Source organism: Rhipicephalus microplus, unplaced genomic scaffold (genome assembly GCF_043290135.1).
Source record: "Rhipicephalus microplus isolate Deutch F79 unplaced genomic scaffold, USDA_Rmic scaffold_15, whole genome shotgun sequence".
NCBI classification, from domain to species: Eukaryota; Metazoa; Arthropoda; class Arachnida; order Ixodida; family Ixodidae; genus Rhipicephalus; species Rhipicephalus microplus.
The window spans coordinates 2,118,967-2,131,788 of record NW_027464588.1 but is presented as its reverse complement, the minus strand read 5'-3'; the positions used below and the strand labels follow the sequence as shown (position 1 = coordinate 2,131,788).

The 12,822-nt window shown below is 47.5% G+C and overlaps 1 protein-coding gene across 1 annotated transcript in view; it reads right to left on the bottom strand.

Moving 5' to 3' along the window:
• The window catches only part of LOC119174271 (N-acetylglucosamine-6-sulfatase), a 46,429-nt gene extending 41,352 nt beyond the window's left edge, over positions 1 to 5,077 (bottom strand). The window contains exons 1-2 of the mRNA XM_075883003.1: positions 4,920 to 5,077; positions 1,539 to 1,705 (exon numbers count right to left, since the gene is read on the bottom strand). Coding sequence (XP_075739118.1) covers positions 1,539 to 1,670 — 132 coding nt within the window. The 5' untranslated portion in view covers positions 1,671 to 1,705; positions 4,920 to 5,077. The remainder of the gene's footprint in view (positions 1 to 1,538; positions 1,706 to 4,919) is intronic.
• Between the last annotated feature and the right edge of the window lie 7,745 nt (positions 5,078 to 12,822).

The window sequence follows — 12,822 nt, the reverse complement described above, 5'->3', positions numbered from 1 at the left end:
TTTCTCAATGAACGTCACCCTTAATCACGCTTGTAAATACAAAGCTAGAGAAACAACGCCCCGTGCTGCATATCATTAGGAATAAAGAAATAAAAGGAACCACTTAACTTCTAAAGTAGATAAATATTGATGAAAGACTCAGGTCTTAGTTTACATATGAAAAAGAAGCCTTTCTGAACACTCTATAGAGCGTACAGTAAGGCTTCCTTTCGCAAAAACGAGGGCGTTGCTCCATTTCTTTCGTAACTGACTGCAGAGCACTAACAATGAGCATCTGCTTTCGTCGGACAGGGCCTCATCAAGTGAGAAGCCCACGGGACGGCTTTATGCTTTCCCATAGCAAACTAGCTAGTACCCTTAATTGCTTCCCAATCTTTCTAAACACTGTCAACCAAGTTCCTTTGTAAATACATGCCACATTTTTCATGTATAGTAGAGTAATTATGTGTTTACTACAACACAGTAATGTACAACGTGTGTGTGCGTGCCCCTTATTACTAACATGTCATATTTTCTTGCTTATTGCACATAGCGCAAATAATCTTTTCATAAACAGTCGAAGATTTTGTCCTGATTATACTTTTTTTCTTGACGTTTGGGAGACCAGAAGCTCTTCGTTTTGTGAGCAAATGCATAACCTTATCAAAATAGATGTTTGGTAAATAATGTTAGACATTAGAAGTTTGACAGGCAGCGCCTCTAGTCCAAGGCTTCATGATTTATGCCGTCTGCTTAATGAGACCTAGTAGTGCCCACTGAAAATATGGGTCAGTACTGGTGAGTTATTCTTACTACATATTCACATCGTTTGATAGTTCCGTGTGAATGGGATAGCACACACATAAGCAGAGGCAGAAAAAGAGAAAAAGCAGCACGACATTCGTGTGTCACCTCACTTAATCCATCGCCGTCTAAGTGGGTGCTATTTTTATCAAGTTACAAGCCAACAAGACCAAGCTACTCTTCTTGGTAGTTCAAATTCACGTAAAAAGATATCTAAAGTTGCATGTGTATTTTGGCAATACCGCGAATAAGATGTACTAATAAGTAATAATACGTAACTCATAATCATATCAGGGTTTTGGCATGTAAAACCTCCAAAACATTTGGTTCCCTCAGACAGACTCATAAATGCCAATCTGAGCAAAAATGTTCACTTTAGGAGCGGGAGGGAGGGACATGGGCACATCTACATACTTTTTTATTTTGTGTGTGGTTGTCTACAGCACAAAAATGTTGCAAGCGTGCTCATTGAATAAAAACTTTTCAGGCCAGGTTGCCTTGCACGAAATACGAGAGATGCAGTAGTATATCAAGATTGGAGGCACCTTGGAGATTTTCGCCGATGGCACATCATAGTTAGGCACTTACTCAAATACAAAAATTTCCTGTTATCATAAAATGCATCACCTTTTTTTTCTGCTATTACGTGTAGCCAGCATCTTCCTTTTCCGTTAACAGGTGAGCTCAATACAGTTTGTCTGCGTTATTCTTCTGCATTGGCTGTGAGCTGCTAACATGAAACTCTCATTTCTCACCATCATGCTGCCCAGCTCCAAGTCAAGGTCGTCGGTGAGAAAGAACACCATGTTTGGCCGGTTTGTCTGGGCGCGGACATTCGCCCAAGCCAGACAGGCCATAGCTCCGATGAACATGAAGTGTGCCGTCATGGTAACGTTCGATTTAGGCACAGGCTGAGTTCAGTCTGAGGAGAATAAATTTCACAAGAAAAGGAAGATTAGGCATATATAAGAACGGCTTCGCACACACATGAGCCATGAAAAGCATAAAAAAGGTGCTCTAACTTTACATAGTTCTCTTCAAAATCATGTTATCCCAATATAAAAAAGGTGGGTACATAGTGTCATGCTGCGACGCACACTTTGAAGATACTTAGCTGGACATAGTGCAACAAGCCTTTTTTTTCGAATTCGCTGTTATTTAAGCTCACATTGACCAGCAAATTATCGCAGGCCCTCTGATCGGTTCCAAACACCAGTGTTCGAACGTTTGACAGTTTTCCCGAATTCGACGGTCTCACTCGCTGGATTTCATGCCGACCGGTTGTGCCCTCGCGATCTCCGACAACAGCGCAGTTCTGGCCGACTGGGCTCGCCCTACGCCATGTCCTGACGGCGGTCTCCGACGACAGCGCAGCTCTGGCCGACTGGGCTCGCCCTACGCCATCTTCTGACGCCGACAAGAACTCTCGCAGAGTGGTGCCCCATAATTTTCAATTCTGAACGTAATTCAACTGGCCCAACTTGCTATCTTGCTCACTTTTCTCTTCTTTTCATTTAAAATCCCTCTTCCCCACAAAAAGGGGGTGGTCGTTGTCATCACTCTCGCATATGCGCCAGCCACCTCGCATTGCTCCCCCGTCTAGTCGGCCTCGACGGGGATAAGACTAGCCCACCTTGCCAAGTTACGCTCGCTTCTCGTTCGTGACCTAAGTTGCTGCGCCGAGGGATAGTCCACTTGTTAAGTCTCCCTGGCTTGTGTGCCGGGAGGTAGGCCGCGTCTGTTTGGCGCCTGGCACCGAGCGGTGGCCCTCTTGCCAGGATATTGCCGTCTGCCCAAAACAAAACATCCCTATAACACGACCCTAGGGGTGAGGAAGTGCCGGGACAGACGTACGGATGATCATGGGTCCCGTCCTCGGATTCCTGTGACCGTGTCCATGTTTCCTATCTTCTACTTACATCCGTCGTTCGCTGTCGCTGCGCCTCGCTCTCTGCTTCCTTTATCTCTATCTATTTACCTTTTAATTCTAATATTTTAATCCATCCTTCACCCCCCCCCCACCTAGTGAGCTGCTGTTGAGGTGTCCTCCACCTGAGAGACAGTTATGGGCCCACTTTTCTCTACTTTTCATTTAAAACCACTTCCCGAATCCGACTATGTCCCTCCGGATGTTGTGTATGACTGCCACCTTCAATCATACCAACTCCTTTTGCCTACACTATGGTTTGTATCTACCTTAAGGCTTGATGTATGTAATTAGAAATCCCTGCACCCATAGAGATGGTCTCATAGAAATGCTTCTGTGCGGTAGCAGTTTCCACATCTGAGTCGGTTACGATTACCTCGTGACATGACAGATTGTCCCTGTGACGTGGTTCCCAGTAAGTGGGAAGTATTTGCTATGAAGCTTCATGGCCGAGTGTATTTCACCATTGATGTTAGAACGGCAAAGACTTCAGGGCATCCGCATTTCACCGGCGTGACTATACTGAGCTGTGTACCATGATGTCCATGCACGGACGTATACGTGCCATCTACCACAGTGGCCTGTATTAATATAACGTGTACGCACAATTTACTTGTCCATTCATCTAGTTATTAGGCGGACCTATAGCAAAGAAAACATTTTGGTGAGTTGTAGTAGCTTTATATTGTGGAAAAGCTAGTAATAAAATTGCATAGGCGAACGAAAAGAGCATTAGTATTGTCCATACTTTCTTCTCTAATCTGTATTCTCTTTTGCGGAACCTTCGATAAACTTGGCGCAATTAAACTTAGTGCGTCAGTGAGCCCTCTTTAACTTTGTTACACGAGGAGTATGCATATCTGCGTTCTACTTGTTACTGTTGATTCGCAAAAACTGTGAATCTGGTTGATTCACAGTTTTTGCGTTTGCGTGTTTGTTCTCAGTACGCTGACGAGCCTTGACTGGGGCGCGTTGTCTTTGCTGCGCATTATACAACATCGGTTAAGTTTCAAATAAATGAGTTGTGGGTTGGCGTTTGTTTGTTGCAACTAGTTATTTATTTGTGTCCCGTCTGCTGCGCTGTTATCTAGAAGCTGACTGGCTGCTTAAAGCAAGATGGGCAGGGCGGTTGGTTCGTTCAGTGGACGTTCTATATCCTATTTCATGTAAAGCAACACTACTCAATGAAAGTAATTGCAACAGAAAATTTCCTGAAGATATGCCCCAGTAGTAGTTTCAACAAAGCAAAGCACAAAACAAATAAATGTCCAGGTCCCCAGATAGAGCTTCTTCAGACTATGAGAAGCGCGGAATGTTCGCTGCATGTTTTCGACGCCGTACTACGTTTGCGTAAGGTGCCCTTGCGAGGAAGTGACAAGTATCTCACATTGAGGAGAAAGTGACGTCGGAACAATTTCAGCTGAAAAATCCTAACACGCTCACAAAAGGACATTGTTTGTGCGGCGATAGCTTTAAGAGAGGGTGACGCACACCCTCTAAACAAAAGAAAGCACTGAGGTCTTCGACTTTGTTTTGCCACAAAAGTAATCATTTCTACATATAGCTGGCTTTACACGTTTACTTTTTTTAGCATCACGTGTCCTACGACTATGTGAAAGAGAGTTTTTTTAAATATATTTAAATACGTGACGAAGAGGAATATAAGCATTCTATTTTCCTTAGTATAAAATAAAGACAACCCTGCCGCGGTGGTCTAGTGGCTAAGGTACTCGGCTGCTGACCCGCAGGTCGCGGGATCGAATCCCGGCTGCGGCGGCTGCATTTCCGATGGAGGCGGAAATGATGTAGGCCCGTGTACTCAGATTTGGGTGCACGTTAAAGAACCCCAGGTGGTCGAAATTTCCGGAGCCCTCCACTACGGCGTCTCTCATAATCATATAGTGGTTTTGGGACGTTAAACTCCACATATCAATCAATCAATCAATCAATAAAATAAGGACAACCAATAAGTAGAGTAAAAACATTGGTAGGGTGCATTACGGTGCATTACACTGCCTCAGCGTCAATTAGTATAGCATACTGCTCCATTCGTCGTCAGACTGGTCTATTAGCCAAACAAATTTACAGACTATTTTAAAACATTTGTTTTTTCTGAACAACTGCATGGTCTGCTGTATCAACTGTCCCCGGTCGTAGTATTAAGATGAAGGGGTACGTAGAATATTACGTGGATGTAGAGGGTACTTACTTTTCAGTCAAAGGCAGGCCTGTTGAAACGAGCAGCAAAGAATGGTCACTTCGAAGAGAGAGGCCCGCCCATCGGAGGTGCTATCACCAGCGCTCCTGGTGATAAGGGCATTGATATCGGCGAGGAGCGCGTGGCTCAAGGGGCATCGAAGGAACCGTACGTAGTATTTGCTGTCACGGTGGGGCCACTCTCGCTTTATTTTATCGCAGGGCAGCTGGCACTGCGAATTGTTTTCTTTTTTTTTCTTGCATTTGGCTCGCACACGCGTCCCGGCACTACTGATTGAAAGGCTAAAAGAACGAAACCGCAATGCGCGTCTGCAAACCCGAGGCAGATGCGCGTCCCAGTAGGCGTAGATAAAGCTAACCACGGGGAAACACGAGGAAACCTAGTGCTGCATTCAGCTCTTCAAATCTATACGTTATGCGGTGGTTAGACTACAAAGGGGACACGTTGCGCGCACAAATATTATCTACAGTTTGTTTATATACTTTAGCTTATTGGCGCAGATGATGTCCTGCCATGAGAAAGGCAAACTGACACTCATTCGTTTTTAGCATGAAGTAAGGAAGTAACAACAAGAGAAAAGGCAGAGAGGTTAACCAAGCAAATGCTGGATTGGTTACCTTAAGCTGGAGAAATGGTACCATGAAATCACAAGAAAAAATATTTACGAATTCCGCAAAAAAAAAATCTTAGATGCCGCAAGTCCCTGGGTCGCTTGGAACTAAACCTGGGACGAACGCTTTTACGAGGCGGTCGCTTTACAAAATGATCTCCAATAATGATGTACCAGTTGAGGTGCCCGGCTGCTCACCCAGAGGTCACGGGTTTGACTTCGGCCACAGCGGTGAAATTTCATTGGAAGCGACGTACTAGAGGCCGTGTACTGCGTGATTGCATACGAAGGAAAATAGAATGCTTTGATTCCTCTTCGTCACGCATGTAAATATATATATTTTAAAAACTGCGCGATCTTATAGAGCATGATAAAGAACACCAGGAGATTGAAATTTCCGGAGCTTTGAACCACGGCGTCCCCCATAATCCAATAGTGATATTACACATTAATATTATTATTACTTTACCAAATGAGCCGGCAAGACCCGGACCAGGACAACTTTATTTGCATGTCTGTTGTATAAAACTTGGTTGTACCGAAGTCAAGGTGTTCGTCCCTGTTGAGAAAGCGCAGGAGCAACGTTTAAGCAGTAGAACATAACGTGACGTTATTCATTCGTCCCTGTCGTGTTCGAGCGCCCAAGAACTGTCACCGGTGACTCGGCTGCGTGAAGCCAACTAATTGATATCTTTGTCACTGCTGAGAAGCTTTCATTGTGAAATTCAAACAGCGTAATATCAAATCCAGACAGTATAAAGAACATACGCACAAAATACGAGTGCATCTCTTGTCTTTTATTCCAATCAATGGCGTTTGTTGTTGGGACGTTTGTATTTTCATCGCGCCTCATCTGCTGACCCGCAGGTCGCGGGTTTGAATCCCGGCTGCGGCGGCTGCATTTCCGATGGAGGCGGAAATGTTGCAGGCCCGTGTGCTCAGATTTGGGTGCACGTTAAAGAACCCCAGGTGGTCGAAATTTCCGGAGCCCTCCACTACGGCGTCTCTCATAATCATATGGTGGTTTTGGGACGTTCAACCCCACATATCAATCAATATTTTCATCGTGCATTCACACCAATTTACCCAGATGTTTCGTTTGGTTAACTTTCAGGTGTTGGCTTTAAAGGCAACATGCAGTAGAAGAGGAGGAATTTGCGCGGGGCCTGAACACCTTTCTCATACGCGTTTTAAATGCGAAGCATTTATTAGCGAACTTCGGCCTCATTGAGCGATCTATCTATCTATCTATCTATCTATCTATCTATCTATCTATCTATCTATCTATCTATCTATCTATCTATCTATCTATCTATCTATCTATCTGTCTGTCTGTCTGTCTGTCTGTCTGTCTGTCTGTCTATCTATCTATCTATCTATCTATCTATCTATCTATCTATCTATCTATCTATCTATCTATCTATCTATCTATCTATCTATCTATCTATCTATCTATCTATCTGTCTGTCTGTCTGTCTGTCTGTCTGTCTGTCTGTCTGTCTGTCTGTCTGTCTGTCTGTCTGTCTGTCTGTCTGTCTGTGACTTTTCGCTCTCCTGGTTCTTTGGATAATGGTATCAATACTACACTTGGTATATGGCATAACATGACTGTATGACGAGCGTATTTGACTAGTCATAACATAAAATACATGACATGTATGTCATGAATGTCATTATTTACATTTCACGGTCTTGCTGGTTTTGCGGTGGTTTTGTTCACATGACATGTTGCAAAACTGGTATAGTACGACATGACTGCATGGCGCACAAAAGCGACAGACCCTAACATGAAGATCATGACATGAGTGTCATGTAACAACATGACTAAATGCCACGCTCATGATGCGCTCGCGGCAATTTCGCTAGCGTCACATATACAAAATTTGGTATCATGGTAGGTGAAGGGGCGACGAAGGTATGTGACTGGTGCAAACATGACAACGATGAGATGCGTGTCATGTAACAAGACTACATGCCACTCTCCTTATGCGCTGGTGGCCGTTTCGCTACCTTCACTTGTACCAAATTTGGTATTACGGGACCTGAATGGATGACGAAGGTATGTGATTGGTGAAAACATGATAACCATGAGATGTAACATGAGATGTAACAACATGACATATATGCTACGCTCAAGATGCGCTCGCGGCCATTTCGCTAGCTTCACATGTACCAAATTAGGTCAGCCATAAACGCCGTTCCCCTGTCTGTTATTAGTACCTCATGTGCGCCATGACGGAGGAGAGTTGATTCGACAAAAAATTTGGCAAGTTCTACGGCTGTGCCGCTCGGAAGGGCCTTAGCTTCAGCGTATCGGGTAAGGTAATCAGTGGCCACTATGATCCACTTGTTACCGGATGTTGACGTGGGAAAAGGTCCAAGCAGGTCCATACCAATCTGTTGGAATGGTCTCGACGGGGGTTCAATTGGCTTGAGAAATCCAGCTGGTTTTGTTGGAGGTCTGTTCCGGCGCTGACATTCACGGCAACTCTTGACGTACCGCGCAACATCTGAGGAGAGGCGAGGCCAGTAGTATCGTTCTTGAATTCTTTGGAGTGTGCGTGTAAAACCGAGGTGGCCTGCAGTGGGTTCGTGATGTAACGCTTGTAAAATTTCTTCTCTGAGGCTGCTTGCAACGACAAGAAGGTAAGCTGCCTCATTCGGTGCGAAGTTCTTTTTAACTACCACCCCGTTTTGCACACAGAAGGAGGATATCCCACGCTTGAACAGTTCAGGCGGTATGGAGGTCTTTCCTTCGATGTAGTTGATCAACTCTTGTAGGATCGGGTCTGAGCGCTGCTGTAATGCAAAGGTGCTGCGGCTGATAGGCCCAAGAAAGGCATCGTCGTCTTCATGGCTTAGTGGTGCGCCGACAGGGGCTCTCGAGAGGCAGTCTGCGTCGGAGTGCTTACGACCAGACGTGTAGACTACCTTCACGTCAAACTCCTGAAGCCATAGGCTCCATCGAGCGAGGCGGCCAGAAAAGTCTTTCAAAGTGGCCAACCAGCACAACGCATGATGGTCCGTTACGACCTTGAAGGGTCTGCCATACAAGTATGGGCGGAATTTTGAGGTGGCCCAGACTATCGCAAGACACTCCTTCTCAGACGTGGAATAGTTCACTTCCGCTTTCGACAGTGAGCGGCGTGCATACGCGATGACGCGCTCGCTGCCCTTGTGCATCTGAACGAGAACGGCACCTAAGCCTATGCTGCTGGCATCTGTATGTATCTCAGTTTCGGCATTTTCATCAAAGTGACCCAGCACAGGCGGCGACTGTAAACGTTGTTGAATTTCTTTGAATGTCTCACGTTGCGCAGCTTTCCATTTGAAAGGGGCGTCCGACTTGGTGAGCTGCGTCAAAGGGTCGGCAATGTGTGAGAAGTTCTTGACGAACCGCCGGTAATAGGCGCACAGTCCTAAGAATCGGCGCACTGTTCCCTTACCTTGCGGCTGAGGAAACTGTGCGATAGCGGCTGTCTTCTTGGGATCTGGTCTGACGCCTTCTTTGCTTATAACATGGCCACGAAACTGTAGTTCTTCAAAGGCTAAATGGCATTTTTCTTGCTTCAGTGTCAGCCCTGATGACGTAATTGTGTCCAGTACTGTCCAGAGCCTTTTCAGGTGGTCGCTAAAGTTGGAGGCGAAGACGACCACATCGTCCAGGTATACGATACATATTTGCCACTTGAGACCTGCCAGTACTGTGTCCATTAGACGCTGGAAGGTTGCTGGAGCGGAACAAAGTCCAAATGGCATCACTTTGAACTCATACAATCCATCCGGCGTGATGAAGGCGGTCTTTTCTCAATCTCTTTCATCAACCTGAATTTGCCAATACCCTGTCTTCAGATCAATGGACCAGAAGTACCTTGCATCACTAAGACGATCTAGGGTATCGTCGATCCTTGGTAAAGGGTACACGTCCTTCTTGGTTATACTATTTAACCATCGGTAATCGACGCAAAATCGAAGACTTCCGTCTTTCTTTTTGACAAGGACGACTGGTGCTGCCCATGGGCTTTTTGATGGCCGAATTACATCGTCGTGTAACATTTCCTCAACTTGCTCTCGGATGGCCTGACGTTCACGTGCCGACACACGATAAGGGCTTTGATGGAGAGGGCGGATGTGTTCTTGTGTTATGATTCGATGCTTTGCTAGAGAAGTGTGTTGGACCTGTGAAGAAGTGGCGAAACAGTCGACATAACGTCGAAGGAGGTTCTGGAGCAGTTGCTGCTTGCATTGAGGCAAGGAAGGGTTAATGTCGAATGACAGTTGCGAGTTGTGGGTCTGTGGGGTGATGGTCGCTGGATTGGTAAGGGCGAGGATGTCACTGAATTCCGCGATTTCATCGAGAAAGGCAATGGTCGTGCTTTTGGTCTGATGACAGTGTTCTTGGCTGAAATTTGTTAGCAGCACTGGGCCCTGTCCATTCCGGAAGTCCGCAATGCCTCTTGCGATTGCGATATCGCGGCCACGCAAAAGCTGTATGTTACCTTCGACGACGCCATGGGCATTTTCGGCAGTACCAGTGGTTACGGGGATTAGGGTCGTTGATCGGGGTGGGACGCTCACGTCATTCTCGAGCACACGGAGGGCTGCGCGATTATGCGGTGCCGAGTATGAATTTATGGCTTCATCCGAGGAAAGTTTGATGGATCTGGACGCCAGGTCAATAACCGCGTGATGTTGAGTCAAGAAGTCCATGCCGATAATGACGTCACGGGAGCACTGTGGGAGCACCAAGAAAGTGGCAAGGTATGTGTGACCATCGAATGTCACCCTTGCAGTACATCGTCCCGATGGGGTGAGGAGGTGGCCTCCCGCTGTGCGGATTTGCGGGCCGTCCCAAGCCGTCTTAACCTTCTTCAGTTGTGCTGTCAATGGCCCGCTGATGACCGAGTAGTCAGCTCCTGTGTCAATGAAGGCAGTTACCGGGTGGCCGTCGATAGATACTTCAAAATCGGTGGCACGTGGGCTGGAGTTGCGCGTTGGTTTTGGGTTCGGGCCACGGCTTCGTCTTGTTGCTTCGTTTTGCTTCGTCTTGCGGCTTGGGTTGTTGTGCGTTGTCGTCGTCGTAGATGATGTGCTGTCGTCATATATGGTCGTCGGTAGAGAGTCGTCGGCTTTTCCTCTTGAAACAACCTCACCTCCAAAGGTTGCTGGTTTTAGTTTCCCCTACGGGGGCTTGGGGACCTTCTTCGTTCGTTGTTGCTGCGGTTCGGTGACGTGAAGCGTGGGGATGGCGATGATGGAGAACGGCTGGACAAGTACTCTGTATGGCGCAAGTAGTCTTCGATTGCCGGAGGTCGTTGTCCAGGGCGTGGCCGTAGTGCCCGAGATGAGAAGCCATCCAGTCCCAGCCGCCTGTAGGGGCAGTGTCGAAAAATGTGGCTGGCCTCACCGCAGTGAAAGCAGAGGGGACGGTCGTCGGGAGTTCTCCAGGTGTCGCATTTTCTTTGGCTCGGGCGTCTTTCGTATGTAGGGTGGGCGGAGAAGGGCGGACGGCTACTTGGGGCTGCAGCGTACCGTCGAGGACTGGGCTCGTTTCGTCGGGGTGGCCTAGTGTTCACTGCAGCGGCGTAAGTCATTGCTTCGGCCTCTGTTCTAGTCGTCGCTGATGAAGAGCCAAGCGCCTGCTGGACTTCATCACGAACTATGTCCAAGAGAGATGCTCCTTGGGGGGGCGGGGAGGGGGGGGGGGTAAGAGGTAGCAATCGGCGTAGTTCTTTTTTAACCACTTCTTGAATAGCTTCCCGCAGATCGTTGGTGGTGAGCCCACCTCGAATCGGTTCCGAGTAGAGCGAGCTGAGCTGAAACGGGCGGTTGTATTGCCGAGTCCGGGCGTCCAGGGTCCTTTCTATGGTGTGCGCTTTTTCAGTAAATTCGGCGACTGTTTTAGGAGGGTTCCTTATGAGACCGGCGAAAAGCGACTCCTTCACCCCTCGCATTAGGCATCCGACCTTTTTGTCTTCGGTCATGTCTTGGTCCGCTCGCCTAAAAAGACGTGCTGGGTATGCACAAAAACGACCTTAAAACATCTACTGCAGAGAACGATGGCGCTGAAGACACAGATACTCGAAGCAGTCGCCGCCTCGGAAACCTGCCACCTTAGCTGGGACCGCTACCGGACCCCACGCGACCACGAAAGGACGCTTCCACAGCCACCATGAGTACGCCGCACCTCCACCAGATGTCACGTAAGAGTGAGGGTAGCCTGAAGACAGGAAACCGGGAGGCTAGTACAAATAGAAGGAGATCCGTTTATTTGGCGGACTTGCGCCCACTAAAGGAAAACACACATCGGCTTAGCGGGTGGCGAACAGCGTGTTCGACGGCCGTCGGGGAAAAGAATGTCCCACTGGATCGCGAGGCGCGTTCACCATCCGAGATACAGTCGCCGTAGCGTCTGGCGCTATCTCGTTATCAACGAATGGTCGACGTGCGGGCCATGATCTTCGCAGATGAACCACTGTGCATCCTGGACCACGATAAGGCCGCGTGCCGGCGGTATCGGCATGCGCAACACTATCCGCAATATGCCTCCAAAACGGTCAACTTACGGACGTCTGTCCAACTCCAAATGTCAATGTATGCCTGAAGTGCGGGGCAAGAGAACCAATGCAAGGACACGGATGCATCCTCAAGTGTGTCATCTGTGACGGTGAACACCCCTTAGGAGATAGTCTGTGCAAGAAAAAACTTAAGAACGTCGCTCCTCCCCAGAAATGGAGGACAGATCAGCCAAAAGACTGGGTTAGCACACCTGAATGTACCAGTGATGCTAAGTCGTCCAAAGAATTCCCTCCACTAAGGCTGGACATGCCTCTATGGTTCACCATGAACCGGCAGGAACAGCGCCAGTCAAGGTCAAGTTCACGATCCCGATCGAGATCCCAGTCAAGGTCACAATCGAGATCTCGTTCAAGGAGTAACAGACAACATCACACTAACATGGCACCTCCAGCCGCTGGGAAATCCAGCTTAAAGAACCAACGAAAGCATCGCGGACCTCCGGCCGAGATGGGTTGCTGCGAGGAATCACAAGACGCCCTAGCCGCCGGCCGGACAAACATAAATCAGGTGAGCTTTGCGGGGGCAGTGTCTTCCAATGCTCTTATAACAGAAAATGCACAATGTAAGAAATCATTGCAAGAAAACAAAAGATTGACTCAAGAGGTCAAACAGCTAAAAAACAAATGGCCGAAGAGTGAAACAACTTACAGGCAGCAATATCTTCATCAAACAGACGGCTAGAGGCTAAAATACGCCCACAAAACC